The sequence below is a fragment of the Gymnodraco acuticeps genome, unplaced genomic scaffold (assembly GCF_902827175.1).
Source record: "Gymnodraco acuticeps unplaced genomic scaffold, fGymAcu1.1, whole genome shotgun sequence".
Taxonomy (NCBI): domain Eukaryota; kingdom Metazoa; phylum Chordata; class Actinopteri; order Perciformes; family Bathydraconidae; genus Gymnodraco; species Gymnodraco acuticeps.
The window spans coordinates 72,309-90,832 of NW_022992085.1; the positions used below are offsets into that span (position 1 = coordinate 72,309).

At 40.6% G+C, this 18,524-nt stretch overlaps 1 protein-coding gene across 1 annotated transcript; it reads right to left on the bottom strand.

Annotated features, from left to right (window-relative positions):
• Nucleotides 1-8,550: 8,550 nt before the first annotated feature.
• Nucleotides 8,551-10,033, bottom strand: LOC117537344 (N-acetyltransferase 8). The gene is made up of 2 exons (XM_034202532.1): nt 9,992-10,033; nt 8,551-9,477 (listed from the first exon to the last, which is right to left on the bottom strand). Exons 1-2 carry the CDS (start codon nt 10,008-10,010, stop codon nt 8,756-8,758), a joined length of 741 nt encoding a protein of 246 aa, XP_034058423.1. The 5' UTR covers nt 10,011-10,033; the 3' UTR covers nt 8,551-8,755.
• Between the last annotated feature and the right edge of the window lie 8,491 nt (nt 10,034-18,524).

An 18,524-nucleotide genomic window follows, 5' to 3' on the forward strand; every position in this document is an offset into this window, starting at 1 on the left:
TCTTGATATGATGGATGGCATGTATGGAGTTACATAACAGATGGCAGCAAGCGCCCCGTAACTGCGAGGCGGCTTTGTTTCCTCGCAGTTGTTTCCTTGAGGACAAATCAATAGCCAACAGGTCTATTTCTCTGTCTCAAAGCACAAATCCTATCACCCCCAGACTGAGACTGTAATACTCTGACACGTGCCACAACTTAGTCTATGACTCATTGAAGGAGCCTGAAAAAGCCCCGTCTTTCCCTCTTCCTAGTCAAATAATTTTCAGAAGGTTTTTGGTTAATAGAGATCAATCAGAGCTGGATTTAAATGGGTTGGCAATTTAAGATGGGGATTAGTTTCTTCATTTCCTTAATACCCTTAGAAACTCAGACATGGAGGAATTATATCATTATAAATGGATGACTTCCTAAATATATATTGGATCAAGTACAGGGTGGAGGTGGTGAGAGGATTTATATGTTAGTTCAGCCCTTCATAGTAAAGTGAAATGCCTTTTGTGTGAAATGGGTAATAAAGGTGTGTTCGGTCAAATGCAAAAGGAAAACATCCCGGTGTCATCACTTCATTTTCTAACTAAAATCAATGAGTAGAGCCAGTGTAATAACACACTGAAGTCTTAAGATCACACATGGGAGCTAAAACAGAAATATTAGCTAGCTTATTTCATCAATGAATCCTCGGTTACATAGATTTTCGATAAAATAAATTGCAGATTTAATAAAAATAGGACAAGCAATACAATCCAACAAATAGAGGTTAGTCTTATTTGTTTAGTTTAGTAATAATATCTGGTATAGATTTGGAGTCACTTGGGCATGACATGGAAGCTCTTAGAAGAAAAGTGAAAAAAAGGTGGGCCACATAATACACAATAAATATATTTTCCACCAACATTTTTTACTATTATAGGAAAGTTGACAAGGCGGTATAGAAAATATTATTTTCTGTCATTCAAACAATAACTTATGTAGGGTTACCTAAGCAGAACCATGTGTTTATGAGGCTCTGAATGTCGACAGTCTGGGAAAACTCAGCAAGAAGAAGAATTGATGTTGAATATCCAACAAAAAAACTGACTTCACTGAATTATGAAAGTTATGAATGAGAAAAGTAATAGCCATCGATTCCCGACCGAGCTGAACGTTTTGATGAACGGAGTTTGTGCGATGTTCAATGCGGGAGGAGAAGCGCGGCAAAATAAGTCGACGGAATAATAATACACTTTTCGTCCGTAGAATAACATATAGTGGGAATGCTGTTATCAGCATTCCCACTATATGTCTATATATATCCCCCTAAATTAATGTTGAATATGAACTGACTTCACTGTGGTTGTTTTGTGATGCATCTTCGGTGTCTTATGTATGCTTTTCCATGGGCTTTTAATGATTATATGACTTGCATTTGGTGCTACAACAGTCATTAAATTAAACTGCAGGCATTGTTGATGTATTATCGGATGCAAATTAAGCATCCCCGATGTTTGTAAAGGTTGGATGGGTTGTAATTAAATCGAGGTGGTGCTTAGGGGAGGACCTTAAAAGCCCCAGGTCCCACGGTACTTTATTACGACCTTGATGGGAGCATCATTTTGTTTTTTATATTAAATAAATCTCGATCTCTATTAATGGTTTAACATAATCTCAAAAAAGCAGCTGCCACCTTTAATATATGCTACATCATAAAAGGGGGTAAAGTTCAGTCAAGTATTTACCTCTGATGTATTTCAAGTTCAGCATCACATGAAGATATCCTACTGATAAGTGAATTACAATTAAACACTGACTGTGGAAGTGCACAACTTGGTCAGTTCATCAACGTAGTTCTTCAGTTCATAATTAACGTGTGTTGTGATATTGAACATCTCCAACACGCCTGGCTGTGTGACTCGGCGCCGTGTAATTACTTTGATTAGGGCGAACAGTCAGACATCTTACCTCAAACATATCAGGGCTACAACATCAGCCAATCTTATTCACTTTGAAAAACATATTTGGAATATGAAGTGGGGTGTTAAAATTAAAGTAAATCTGTAACCACAAAGTTGGTGCCTGTATCCTGTTCACATTTACTTTAAAGAGGCCCTAATATGCTTTTTGGGGTTTTCCCTTTCCTGTAGTGGGTTATACAGTATAGGTTTTAGTGCATGTAAACGGTCTGCAAAAGCTAAAATCCATGTGTTACCTCCAGAGGGGGTTTATCTCCCACACACTCCCCCCTGCCTGAAACACCTCCATTGGACTCCTTTGTTACTTATGTACCATAGTGACATCACTATGTAACACTCAACCTTCTATTGGCTAGCACTCCAACACATTGTACGTGATAGGCTAAGGGGCGGGACATCTCTAAGCGGATGACCAATCACAGCAAAGCCGGCCAGCTAACCAATCAGAGCAGACTGGGCTCTGGTTTCAGACAGAGGGTGAAAAGAGGTAGTATGAACACAAATAAAGAATATTTGAAGGTTGTAAACATGTCCCAGTACAGGCACAAAATACAAATATAAACCTGAAAATGAACATAATATGTGCTCTTTGATAAATGTTTAGAGATATTTTCAGTATTTGTTTTGTTTGCCATAAAGACTTTGAGATAACAGGTGAGTGTATTTCTGTTTCCAAGATCTAAAGAAAATATTAAAAACTCTCGGGAGTTCTTTTTGTACTTCCTTCTCCAATAATTGTATTTCAGTCAGACAACTCACGTGTTCCTTTAACATGTTTATTAGAAGCAGCATATAGTTGAGTTTGGCGACTAGGCTCGGGCCTCATCACTCCATAGATATACATAGCACGATGAGTGATGATCAAATAACTAACCCCCGAGCCTACAGGTGGAAGCTGGGGTGGTGGTGGGGTGGTGGTGGGGCAGCGAGCAGCAGCGACCTAGAGGTTGCTGCGGCAATAGCAGCAGCAAGCAATGCATGGAGAGAGATCTGCAGGTTCAATAGAGCGGCTTATTAAGGAGACTCTGTTTGGTTGGTTGTAGAGTAGCAAGGGGCGTTATGTATGAATGCAGCATAAGTGCTCGAGTTGACTGCCTGAACTAGCTCGCAGGCTTCGCCTCATATATTTCCACCTACTTCGGGCGGGTCTAGCAATTCTTAATTAATAAGAGGAAACACTGTGATTCGGATCCGGTTTATTATCCTAAAATATTGCAGAATGATTGTAAAGCACAGCTTACCATGGGCGGATCCTAATTACAACCCTGATCTCATATCGGAATGTTGTTGTGGGTGACTCAGCGTCAAGCCTTGAAAAAATTGATTGTTCCGTATTTCTCCTAATTACAACAGCTGTGATCAATTTTGCCTTTGTTGTTGTGTCCAATTACTTCCTTGACCAAATCCCAGCAGTCCTCCTGCAGCACAGCTCAGCAAACGAGCTGTTGCCGAATATCGTCTGGAACATTTATCCAGAGGTTTACCGTGCTGTAAACATATTTAATACCAACTCATTAGCAACATTTAATCCCACATTTATCCATATAATTTGGCTTCCAATCTCGAATGATAATAAGATACTAATTGTGGTTTTATACATGCTTTTGCTGTTGTACTTTAATCTGTCATTAAAGCATGCAGTAAACACAACTCCCTTGTTCCTCATACTTTACCTGTTAAAGTACAAGAGTGTGCACTGCAGTGCTATACTCTGCTCTTATGGAAAACATATCTATCATTCTCGAACCACGGGGCGAATAATTGACCAATTATTCAGTAAAAGGAAGTGTACATTCTGCATAATGTCAGGTTTCTAACACACAGCGGATTGACAGTGCAGTAAAAGCTCTATTTGTGTAGTATGCCTGGGTTGCTTGGGTTTTAATATTAAAGTAATTGGCCAGGTTGTTTTCTGCTGTGAAATTCAGCGGCATGGGCCAAAAAGTAACTTCCTGTGGAGCAACGAAGAAGATGAGAAGTGATTATGCGAGGCAGCGGTGAATAGTATTTGATGATACAAATCTACATCTGGCACTAAGACAAAGCAAACAGCGACTAGTTTACTGATGCAATTAATCTCCATAATCTTTGCCTATTCAATAAGAGTGCTAATAAAGAAAAAGATGCAGGTCTGTTAGGACACAGGTGCTGTTTTTAATTTTGATTACTTGCTTTGTTATTACTTTCAAAACTGTCGTCAAAGTGTGCCGTAAGGTAAATTAGCACTTTTCCTGTGATTAACTTGGCCTTCATCAGTCATACTATTGAAATGCCTCGAGAAATTCCCTTATGGTGAGAATGTATACACACACACACACACACACACACACACACACACACACACACACACACACACACACACACACACACACACACACACACACACACACACACCACACACACACACACACACACACACACACACAACACACACACACACACACACACACACACACACCACACACACACACACACACACACACACACACACACACACTTAAAGTAGTGGACAAAGACATTTTCCCAATTTGAATTTCAAATGAAAGTCTGCCTATTTTATCGATCTCATCTTATCTCAAATTAGTAAGACCTCTAGGCCAACAACACAAAACGATAGAAGAAATGTCTCTATGAGTGTTGTTATGTATACCCTGAAAAAGGAAATAATGACATGAGCAAGAAAAGAGAAAGTTCCATTTTCTTAAAAGTTGTTCTCCGAGGTCAGGACTCATTAAATAATGAATTATGCTAATAAATGTAGTTCTCTCAGCTGTTGAAAATGTGAAATTTCACATTATCTCACCCTGCTCCAAAGTGTTCATCATTGAATTGAAGTGGCCTTCAATGCTTATTTTCACATTCATTTTAGTATTTAGTATCTCTACTGTGACATGTCTACATGCTTTAATGTTAATTATTATATGTACAGCACTTTGGCTCGACCAAAAATCGTATTAAAAATGTGCTATATAAATAAATAAAACTTGATTTGATTTGATTTGTGCTGCAGCACCTCTTTTCACCCTCTGTCTGAAACCAGAGCCCAGTCTGCTCTGATTGGTTAGCTGGCCGGCTCTGTTGGGATTGGTCAACCACCTAGTATGTCCATAAGAGCATAATAGGTCCTCTTAAATGACAATTGAAATTATATTTTTACACTGATCAACAGAAAACAACCCATTGATGTCAAGGTGAAACAAGAACTCTAGAGTCATCTTAAAAATGTACAGATATAAATTACAAATGCATGTATTGAATTTAATATCTGGATTTGAGTCCCGGACTTCGAGTCGTGGCTGAACCTGTCTCTGCGGTCCTGCCTGACTCTCATCATACTGCTTCCCTGATGGCTCCCACAGGACTGTTGACATCCTCGTGGATTCATCTTCTTATTACAGACACATGCATTTCCTAACATTCGGTCTATATGCTGTAAAATGTATTATCTCTTCGATTTACACACGGCATCTATTGCACGTCTGTCCGTCCTGGGAGAGGGGATCCCTCCTCTGTTGCTCTCCCTGAGGTTTCTCTCCCATGTTCCCCCGTAAACTGTGGGTTTTCTCTGGAAGTTTTTCCTTGTACGATGTGAGGGTCTAAGGACAGAGGGTGTTGTGTCGTCATACTGATATTCTGTACAAACTGTGAAGTCCACTGAGACAAATGTAACATGTGTGATATTGGGCTACAGTATATCAATAAACATTGATTGATTGAATATGGCACACCAATATCATCACTGTTGCATCCATTTGGTTTTCGAAGTCACAGAATCGGTAAAGAGGAGATCACCTGTGTGGAATTGTTTGTAGTGGCGATACACATGTACCTGGAAGGTGTTTAAAAGCCGAGGCTTCACAGGAATGGCTTGACAACAACAAAAGTCCTGGAGGGACTGAGTCAGATCCGAGCCAGATGAGAATCATAGCTGGACTCTAAACAGATCGTCTCTCACCGTTCCTGATGCATCCGGACAGAGCTTGGGCAGTATTGCAGAGAACTGGGATATTTCTGTGCCAAAACAAGCTGTATTTACTGCCAGAGGTGCCTCAATTCATTATTAAATTGGATAAGTTGAATATAGAGTCCGAAAGAAGTATGCAGATGTTATACTTAAGTAAAATAGCAATACAAGAATGAAAAACGACTGCGTTAGTCCTTCATACTTAAGTGAAAGTACAAAATATATCTAAAGTACCAAAAGTAAAAGTACATGTTTGCACAATGGCTAATTTCAGAGTCATATATGTTACTGGATTATGCTTATTAATGCATTAATGCATTAATCACAACTGGTCAATTTGAAGCAACATTAACTTACTTCGTATACTGCTCCTGAATATCTTTGAGCTATAGCATGTCAGTTTGTTTTATATAATTGATTTATATTTTGTATTTGCTAATAATTATGAATCTGTAAAGTAACTAAAGATGTCAGATGGAGTACAAAGTATAATTTGCTACCAAAACGTAGTGGAGTAGAAGTTTAAAGTTGCATTAATGTAATACCTAGGAAAAGTAGTAGTGAATATATATGCATAGAGAAATTGGTTTCCACTTTTAATAAAAAGGCTCTTATTCTGTTCTTCAGTGCAAAAGAAAATCTCATTACATTTACTTTTCATTAAAACATATCTGAAGGGGGGTAAATACTTGTTATGGACACTTCAGCTGCAGCTATTCTAACTTTGAGTGTTTGCAAAGCTTTTTTTCCTCCAACATACCCTCACAACGACAACTGGCTCATCTGAAGCATGTGGATGAGAGGAATAACAATCGAGCGCTCATTACCTTGAGGCTGGTAATTGTGAGAGGATGACAACAGGTTGGCCAGCATTAAAGCTCATCTTCCTCTGGCTAGTTCAACACCTGCCTACTGGCCACCAGCCTAATTCTTTTCTGACGGCCTCAGCAGGAATGATTGATGCCCGAAGGCTTTTGACGGTTGGTGTGTGTTTCATTGCCAAGCTGCTCCATCCATACAGTGCTCCCTCTTGAAACTCATTTACAGCCCACCCTGTCACTGCACACACTGCTTGCTTGATGTTTTGCCCTTATAGGCTTACCGGACACACACACTCTTTCCTGATAAGCCGGGACTGTGTGGTGCTGATAACATTTGGGAAAGTCCAATCACCTTTTGGGGGATTTCTGAGGCAATGTAGGTTGAGTAATCTGTAAATCTTTGTTGTTTCGCTAATGCTGCACAACGGTTATGCTGACAAACGAGTGGTGCAGTAATGAGTCCTAAAGACTAAGCACTTGTCCCTTGTAATGTTTTTTTTTGTATGTGTTTGTAGAAGCCTGAAATAAGTTGGTTAACACTAACTTAAAAGATTTTCAACGACATAATCTACATCCGTAAATACCCCACTCGTGAATGTCCTTCTGTCACAAAAACGGGGGATGCTAACGACGAGTGACTATGAGAAAACTAAACGTCATCACACCAACATGAGTTGCCTTCAGGTGAGCAGTGGAGATGATGCGCATGAGACTCATGCAGATTGTTTATAGCATTATGTTAGCTTTTAATTTCTGCAGATTGCATTTACGCTTCAAAAAATCAGGAGATTATCCTGATGAACGTGGGTTGGCTTGTAAAGTTTATTTTCTGCAATATACCGAAATCTAAATAGGAGCCTTTGCAATGCTCATTTCCAGGGTCAAACCTTCCAAAAAACTGTCATCACTGCAAATACCCTGCCTCAAATCAGGCAGTATAGTTGACAGGACACTTGTGTTTATATTGCTCAAAATGTCTGTTTCTTTGCCATGAAAGAGTAAATCCCATTTCACGTTCACCTCTACTACGTCTAGTCCCTCCTCACACCTATCATAAGACCACTTATATGGACAGACTTAAGCTTTTTCTCCTTTGTTTGGTGTCGATAATCGTTGCCTTGTGTATGATGACCTGAATTCATTGCGTTGTACTGAACTCTATATGCCACACACACACACACACACACACACACACACACACACACACACACACACACACACACACACACACACACACACACACACACACACACACACCACACACACACACACACACACACACACACACACACACACACACACACACACACACACACACACACACACACACACACACACACACACACACACACACACACACACACCTCTTTCAGCTCCAAAGAATTGTAAGCCTCCCAATGTCCTGATACTATTGCATTTTTCATTGGTATTTTAAGCAAAGACTTGTGAGGTCTTAGAAGTCAGCTGGCATTAATTCCTCTGAGGCAGAGGGATTCAGCTTCTCCCTGCAAAGAGGCTTAAAAGAAAGTTCTCTTGCTTAATTTCCCATTTCTCACGTATATTTTTAGATTCCTTAGTGGACAGGAGAACAATCGGTAACTGAGTTTGTTCTGTTTAATGTCCAATAATTGGTTTAGTAAAATACCTTATTGAGATGCTTTGTTCTCCCATTTGCAAAATATGAAATAATCTGACAGAGAAGTTGATTAATTGTTTCAATATTTCCATGGTTGAGGGCAATGGACTGTCAGGGGTACATAATACATCAAGGAAAGAAGAAATACTGAGATCATTAATGCTGCTTTGTGGAAAAAACATGACATTTAATGCATCTTTTTCAAACTGCCATGATAGCCAGCTGTATACATGAGTGATTGAATATCCACACAACTGAGCGATTTATGCGTTAAATGAAACCAGAAGCATACATGAACTGAAATAATCTTAATGTACATAAGCTGTGGTATCAGGGGCCAAGGTTGTAAGTCCATTAGATATGCTTCTCCATTCGCATCACATTTATTCTGGCCAGTTTGGAGATCCAGCGATTAGCATGTGTGATACTGTGGGATGACGTTTGAACAAAACCAACTTTTGGTACAGGGCAATGGCGGCCGTCTGTGGCGAGCTGCCATCCAGAACCAGTCGTCCGTATCCTCGCTCTTTGCAGAAATCAAGGGCCTTCCTCGTCAGCTGTGAAGCGAGGTTTTTGCGGCGCCACGGGAACACCACGACCATGTGGGACAACTCGCCGAAACTCCCATCACCGGCATCTTGAACGAGCTCGGATCCTCCTCCCATCGCTCCTCCGTTCCACTCATCAAACCTCTCCTCTTCCTCTGCTGCCCTTTCCCCCTTCACCGCCACCATCCCCACCACCTTGGGCTGGCCGTCTACGTCTACCTCTGCCACCCAGAAACCGTTATCTGGGTTTTCCAGGTAGTTGGCTCGAATGTCGGACAGATCTGTGCTCAGCCTCCTGGTCAGGTAGCCTTGGTAGATCTCGTGGCAGCAGTAATAAAGGAGGCCGGCCCAAGCACTGCCAAAGAGTAAAGCTTGGAAGTAGGAGCTGCCGCCCAACACATAGCCGGCCATGCAGATGCTCAGAGCAACGCCAACATGGTCTGGGTGGCTCAGGGCCTTGAAGAAAGCCGGGTACACGTACTCAATAACCCCGTCGCGAAAGAGCGACATTACCACGTGTTCATCGGAGGGTCCATATTCCCTGATGGAGAACTGAACTGTGTTTTAGAGAGAGAGAGAGAGAGAGAAAAGGGGAGCTCAGTGAGACTAATCTGCCTCTTGCTACAATAACACATTCCTGCAGGATTTCACAATAGCCTCAGTTACGCTCACCTAACTTCATTATGAAAAGGAACACAATAAAATCAATATAAAATCCAAGCCTTTTCATTTCTTATTTAACTCGATTCCACATGAACATAAGGCCTGGCATTTGAAGGTGAACATCACAATCAAAAATGATTTATTATAAGCTTTGTTTATCTTAAGATTTAAAGAGTGGTAATCATTGTTAGATGCTATTAAGTCTCAAAAGCACAATAAAACCAAAGCAAGGTGAGAACACTGCAACAAACAAAAGCTCTTTGTTTCAGTGAAGTGTGTCATATAGGCATGTTAGTAGTGCCATTCATCTATATTCTAGCTGTCTTCTTAGTGCTCTAGTTCATAATCAACTCAACTACTTGAGAGAAACAGGTATAAAATATTAAGATAATCAGAACATCAACTTACAGTTATTTTTCTGGGCCATGCCGACTCTCTCCCTCTCGTCTCTCGCTCACTCTGAAAGACTTAACGCTGCTGAAACCTGAACTTAAGCTACAGATTGTGATAATCAGCCACACACACACACACACACACACACCACACACACACACACACCACACACACACACACACACACACACACACACACACACACACACACACACACACACACACACACACACACAACACACACACACACACACACACACACACACACAACACACACACACACAACACACACACACACACACACACAGGGAAAACTTGTGGACCTTAAATGACTTTGAAGTAGAACTGCTACTGATATGAATATTGATTACATAAGAAATGTAACACTTGGATTAAGATGACAGTGATTTGAGGAAGCATGCTTTCTATTTAATGGAAATCCACACTGTGTTGCTTTGATTATGAAACTTAGTATACGTCTTAAAAACTGAATTAGCTCAGTAAGCGGAGAAAACAACTACTTTATTGGATTTGTCAATGAAGATGAGCATCCTGAATAAATTAAGTCAGAATTGAGCTGAAAGTGAATAAAGGGCTCATTCAAGCAGACTAAAATGTTCTTATTGACCTCTTTTTTAGTGCTTTAGTTCTGGCATTCTCTCAGGAAACTGCTGTCCTCAGGAATATAAGGTGAAAGTAAAATTAATATTGTCTGGCCCCCTGACACCAAAGTGTCCTATGGCGGCGGTGGACAGTGTCTTGTGCAATAACCCGGGAGCCCTTTGACATGATTACATTTCCTTGGCAGGAGAAAGGCCTTTACACCTGTTTAAATCAATAGTGCTGCCTCATGAATCTCTGAGTGCTAGAAGGTCAGCAACCCTGGAAGTTTCTCACACCTCTTCACAGCCACAACATGAAGTCTGAATCCTGCAAAAACAAACCCTTTCAAAACCACTCACAAAATCTAATCACAATTAAAACAGTCATCACAGAGAGCGGATGATTACAGCAACCACAATAAAACCTCAACGTTTGTGATTAATCGGGAAACTTTAGCGCGTTAAGAAAAATGTACGCTAAATATTACCAACTTTAACCCGAACGTCCTCCTTTGATTCCAGCGCAGATTTTTGCCATGAATTGCATGCCAGTGAAAAAGCAAATAAAACACAGGAATTTGTACTCAATGTGTTGCACTGACTGGAGGCAATTGGACTTCAGTAAGAACCATCACTATATTGGTGTAACACAGTGGCGGTTCTAGACCAATTTGACTGGGGGGGCCACTGGGGGGCCAGCTATTTTCTGAGAGGGGCACAATAAATGCAGGACGAAAAAGAGAACTAGACTAGTTATAGTACAATTTTTGCACTAACACCATATCATATTTATATAAAAATAAAGGCAATGAACAGTTACATCTCTACTTTACATCTACAATTACACGGATACAATAGTTTAAATCACCTTCAATTATCGTGGTAGTCTCTCGAAACGTAGGTTTCAATCAGTCTTTCTTGGATGCAACAGCCTCTGATGATCCGAGATGAAAAGTGTTTTCGCGCGCTTCAGCCGGACAGTGAAAGTGAGTGCACCTCTCTAATGGGTCCTGAGTGCACCGCTCTAATGGGTCCGACTAGAATGACGAATAACGTTAGTTCCGCCTATTCTGTCATTCAATAAATCGTGTAATAAATCATACATTTTTCATTTTTTTCACTTTTCATTTTTAGGGGGGCCACAGGGGGGTCAGAGGTCAGTGTTAGGGGGGCACTGGTCCCCCCTGGCCCCCCCTAGAACCGCCCCTGGTGTAACAGCAACCTAATCCGTGACAATTTCTTTATAACAAAACCACATGTGTGTTTGTTTTATTTCCCACAGAAAAACAGGTAAATACTACTGGTCTGTTCTGACAAACGTTCTACTGTAAAGTTACAATGGCATCTTTCTATATACTGTAAGGATGGACGAACTACATTTCTGTAACATGATTTAATTTTGAATTGAAAAAAAAAGCAGCTCAAGGTTAAATACAAATATTTCAAATGCACAAAGGGACTGGAGCACACTGATGACTGTAGACTTTAATTGTGTGAAGGTTTCAACACTATTGTGTCTTAGTGTGAGTCACAATTGCCTTTCTTTCACCTGACTGTCCTTCAGCTGACAGGTGCCTGCTCAGCTGCCTGCTGTATGATGCACAGAGGACTGAGTCTAAATTAGATTTAAAAATGCACATCCTGACGGCCGGATTAAGATCAATGCAAAACATTTCTCATGTGAGTCATTTTATGCGGTCACACGAAGAAATCTGTCAGTATGAGACACTATGAACTGACTTTGAGTCGTTAGGGAGATTCTTCTTAAGTCAGTCTATTCAAATAAAATAATAATATAATAGAGAAACAAAATGTTTAAGAAACCTTTGTGCAAAATCAATATTCAAACCATCTGTCCACGTCCTTTTACTTTCAGACTTCAAAATAATACACAACAGAACCCTTTATATAAAGCATGTTGGGAAATTAGGGCCTAACAACCTCAGAAAAACAACTTAATGGCTCTATGCCTGGACATAGTTGGAGTTTTTAAGGACTTCTCAAATCTAATAAAATGTGGTTTCAGCAACGGAGAAGCTTGAGTAAGATTCACTCGCAGCCACGATGGTTATTTATTAAGGTTTCAACAGAAAACACATTTTAAAATCCAATCGTTCGGCACCTTGTGAGGAAAAAGCCACCTTTATCTTGTTAATGTTTCTTCCTAGCTGGGTTTAAAATGCATGCTGCTGATTGCTGCAACATGCTAGTTAGCTTTAAGTCTTTAGCTTGTTGTTGTTAGCCTAGCATGTTGTTAGCTCGTGATTAAACACTCAGTAATTAGTGATTTGGATCTAACTCAACTAAACGCCAGTTATTATACAATATTAGAGGGGGGTGACCTTCAGACTGACGGCACTCCTTCAACACAACTTTATATTGAAAACTCTGCCATATTTCTTTGGTAAAATGCTATACCAGTGGGGATGCTAATTAGTGTTTACCACTTAGACTGATTCAAGTTATACACAGTGATGGTAGACTACTGAGTGGGCCGTGACATTCAGATGAATCTATTCATCAAGCCAGACACTGTACGCTAGCTTGGGGGAGTGACAGTAGGATTAAAAGGTATTTTAAGGTCAGTAATACAGGCAATAATTTAAAAAAATGTGCATCCGGGAGGCGTATGCGTTTTAGGTTGGAATAAATTATTTGTAACTCGTGAGAAGATTCATTTTGGATGCAGGGCTCTCTGGAAATTAGCAGACAAAAGTTAAAATATCCATAACTTTTAACATAATGACCTCAATATGTAATACTCTTACTGCTATTGGCTAGCGCTCCAGCACTATACGTGATAGACTAAGGGGCGGGACATCTCCCAGCGGTTGACCAATCACAACAGAGCCGGCCAGCTAACAAATCAGAGCAGACTGGGCTCTGGTTTCAGACAGAGGGTGAAAAGAGGTGCTGCAGCACAGGCAGTATGAGACAAATAAAGAGCTTTTTGAACATTAAAGCATGGAGACATGTCCCAGTAGAGATACTACATACTGATATGAACCTGGAAATGAACAGCACATGTCCTTTTCAACATTGAAACTGAAATGGATAGACTGTAACTGGAATGAGAAGAAGTCTTAAACAAACATTCGATGATACATGTTCTGAAACACTGAGGTAATACAATCACTTTAAAAAAGGCTATAGACAAAGTTACTTGGATTGAATTTAAAGCAATGACCACTTATTGTAATTTAGCTGTTGAATTAATCAAGTCATCCTTGAACAATATGAATGTGTCATGGTATGAATTGCTTCACAACATAATACTTCATCATCACAGGTAGTATTGACTTCACTTGATAAAATAAGCTAAGAGTACTTCAGAGTTGATTGCTCCTCGTCATGTAACACAAAGTCACCAGAAAAAAGGTTAAAGTTGCCCTGGAAACTAACACTGCATGCTCCACTTCTAATGGGACCATGAGTGTCCAATGAATTGTATTTGTATTCATGGTCGTGTACTTGCAGGCGCATTGTGGAAGAAAGAGCCTCTTTGGCATGCTTGTCATAGAGCTACAACATTAAGGGATTAAACCATTACATTGTGGAGTTTTTACTTGCAGTGCCTATAGCCAGCATTTCAACGCACCTCAGACAACTTTAATTCCAACCCACTGCTCTTTTAGAAATCCTGAGCTGTATTTAAATGTACTTGTGGCTTTCTGTATATTAAATTAAAAGTTCAAACACTCCCAAGTGATTTCCTTTTAGTTGCAGACGTCCTTCATTACTAGAATAATGCATTTGCTTTTGTATCAAATTAAATGTATGAATATGCTTCGGCATGTTTGACGTCTGAGAGTGCCCCAGTGAAAATGAAATATGGAAATTGAGTTGGACCTGTTAGTTTTCACCTATGAAGTACATGAGAGTGGGAGATGATCATTTATTATGCACAAGGAATGGCAACCAACCAAGACATACAATATCTCTGAGCAAAATCAAACGCTCTACAACACTAATCTGTTCACAATTTCTAAAGATAAAGAATCTTAATGGTGTATCTATGTTGGGGTCAATGGAAGTGCACAGTACATTTACAATATTTATGTCTCAATCCCACCTTACTACACTATCCAATGAGAGTTATTTGTATTGAGTTATAGGGGGGGGGGGGGGGGGGGGGGGTGATTGCCCCTGTGGGTTCATCTGGAGAGGGTGTGGCTGTGCTGTGTGCAGCCTTGATTGCAGTAACTCAGGGCACCTGGGTCTGGTGCTCTGCAGCTACTGGCTGTCTCTCAATCTCGAGGATACTGGCTTCCAAGCCAATATTTCAAGGATTCTACGCCATCGAGTGCCGCCGAAGGACTGTTCCAATATCCAGCATTGGACGTCCACCGAGGCCGTGTCCTTGGTTTGGGGGAAATTTCGAGGCTGCACATGGGTAGACTTCACGTCCTTAAAATCCCCACAATGCTTTGCGCACCGACCAATTTCAAAAACCCTTGCGCAGAATGGCTGAACCGACGCAGCACACATTTAAATGTAAGTATGTAGTGGCGTAGAACATGTGTTGGTAAATATGTTACTTTGTTACATTTGTTTGTTATCACCAAAAATGTGTTCCGTGAAAGTAAAGCAAGTTCATAATTAGATAGACATCGTGAGGTATTTATTTTCGGTACAGTTTATGTTGAAACCGTTAGAGAGAGTGGCACACTTGTTAGCCCAGTGGTTCTCAAACTTTTTCGGTCAGGCCCCCCCTTTGGAGAAAAAAAAAAGTCGGGCCCCCCAACACAAATAGTCAGGCTCAGTGGCGGCGCCAGAGATTTCTTTTGGGGGTGCTGTGGGGTAGCTTGACCTTTCATAGAGCGTGCTCAAACATTTAGGGGTTCCCATTAATGTACCGGTCGCTACAGTGGAATTTTCTACTGCAACACTCCCCACGCACATACACTATGTACCCGCGACTGTTACAATGAAGGCTCAATATCAAGTCTCGGCATATAGGTGTAAGCAGGGGTAAAGTGCTATTTTTATAGGTGGTGTGTGGACCTCACATAGGGGGGTCCGGGGGCATGCTCCCCCGGGAAGATTTTTAAATATTGAAGTTAAATGCATCAATCTGGTGCACTTTGAGAGCAAAATGAAGAGATCTATGGATACATCTCTCAACACCCAGATGAAACAGAATTGTAAACAGATTTACTATTTCTTTATGGATATTTTATAAATCACTCTTTTAAACTTTATTCTTGTTTTACTGTCATATAGTATTTCATAGCTGTTTTTCATGTATTCTCTTATTTTTTTATAACTATAATGATCATATAAACGTGTGCCTCGGAAATAATTGTTTACATTAATGGTGACCAAAACGTTTGAGACCCACTGAGATAACACTGAGAGTCCTTTAGCTCACTGAGACTCTCAGACTGACAGGAGAGGACTCTCCTCCACTTTGTTGTTAAAAAAACTCCTTATATCCGTTAGCATAGCTCGCTAGCACCAGAAGCTAACATCAACGATCTCCGGTACCGGTGCGCTATCTCTCTCTCTCTCGCTCACGCACGCACACAAAATGGCTCATTCCACACACACACACACACACACACACACACACACACACACACACACACACACACACACACACACACACACACACACACACACACACACACACACACACACACACACACACACACACACACACACACACACACACACACACACACCACACACACAGAGCCGAGCTTTAATGAAACACAGAGACCCAGACGTAATAGTACTGTATCATATTATTTTCGAATCAATAATTTTTCAAAATATGATTTTTTTTTTTTTTTTTATAATCTTTTTTTTTTTTTTAAATAACCATTTTTCCTCCTGGTCTCTCGCGCCCCCCCTGTCATGCCTCTGCGCCCCCCACTTTGAGAACCACTGTGTTAGCCTATTCCATTCTTCTTCGTTTTCCGAAGCCGTGGCTTGGAAGCATACTTGCTTCGTTTCTGAAGGAAGTGACTTGGAAGTACGCGACTACCAAGCCAGCATCCTCGAGATTGACAAACGGCCACTGACAGGGGGTGTTTCTCAATGTCGAGGAAAGCTGCTCCAGAGCCACTATTTCAAGCATACTACGTCATTGAGTGCCGCCGAAGGACTGTTCCAATGTCCAGCATACTTGGAATTCTACCGAGCCCGGCGTACCTCGTAGCGAGACATTTTGAGGCTGCACATGTGTAGACTCCGCAGTCTTACATTCCCCACAATGCTTTGCGCACTGACCAATTTCCCCAAATCTGTGGCGGAAAATGTAAGGCGGGGCCTCTCATATGACGCACACTTGCACACTTGCTAGCCTGTTCCACTCTTCGTTTTCCGAATGCCAGGAAGGATTCTTGCCTAGCTTCTGAAGGAAGTGACTCGGAAGACATGTGCTACCAAGCAAGCGTCCTCGACATTGAGAAACACCCAGAGCCTCTCTGCTCCTCTCTGCTTTCTCTTACAGCCACCCGGTTCTGTTGAGTATGCTATTAGTTACTTCAGCTGCTTTACTTTGTGCACCTCACATACATACACGTCCATGCAACCCTCACTCTGCATTTACACTACTGATACCACTGACGCCCACACCTCATGCTTTACCTACTTTGCACTTAAATTAATTTGGTTGATTTGGATTACTTGCTTAAATAAACATATTTTGTGAACCGTTGATATGGTGTGTCTCCTCTTTGTTGTGGCCTTTTGAGCCAGGTCATAACAATGGTTAATGTGTCTTCAGTCAAATGTCAAAACTATGTTGAATGTTGGTTCAACTCCTTGACATATCCATTAAGAATACTTGTTCCTATTATTTGCAGTAGATTAACATCGTACTTCCTCTTACATAATTGTTGGTACAAATAAATAGGCTATTAAACCGAATTACTACAGGTTGGTTCATTTTAATATGGGCAGCGACCTTCACATTTTTTACCCAAAAAATAAAACAGAGAATTAGGGATGTATTGGCCTCACTTTTATGTTATCTGAATGTGAATTTTCACAGTTGTGTGTTTTGTTTTTCGATAAAAGAGTGCAAAGTGCTGGGAATGCAGGCAGTACTTTATGCTTTGCTTATATTGTTGTACTGCTCAGGAAAAATAAATAATGATGAAAGTCTGAAATAACAAGAGAAGAGTCTTCTTTCAAATCTTGTTTTTTGAAAATCATGCTTTTTCCCAATCCAAGTCATAACAGAGAAAAGCAGACAAAAGTGAGTGTCTCGTCTCGGAGTGAAATCCAAGGTAATTTTTATAATGAACATAACAAGATTTCAGGAAGCCTCAAAACCAAGGAGGCGAGCTATTTCTGAAGAGAAAGGGTCTGTATGAGGGTTGAAAAGAAGCTCAAGGACGTTTCAGAGCTTTACATGCAAGACAAATAATTGTCCTAACCCTGATATAATTCTCCATAAAGTTATAAGGATATACGAAAAGTAAAGGAAGTAAAAGGAAAATATTTGTGGTTCTTAAGGTTAAAAAGTATCCATAACTTTTAAAATAATGACATCACTATGACTCTTCTATTGGGTAGCGCTCCAACACATTGTACGTGCTAAGGGGCGGGACATCTCTAAGCGGTTGACCAATCACAACAGAGGCGGCCAGCTAACCAATCAGAGCAGACTGGGATCTGGTTTCAGACAGAGGGTGAAAAGAGGTGCAGCAGCACTTGAACATTAAAGCATGGAGACATGTCATAGTAGAGACACTAAATACTAATATGAACCTAAAATGTAGCTTAATCCCCTTTAACCCAATCAGAAACTTTTTGGGCGGCGATTAGGATGCATTCATGGTGCCCTTAAAAAGTGATAACCGGTGAGTCAGATCGAAGTGCCAGCTAAATGAAAGTGTTTATAGATTGAGATGCTCATGGCATCCCTCTAATTATGTTTTTATTTCAGCCTGAGGGTGTTTCTGCATGAAAGGTTATCATCGCATATCCGTTATG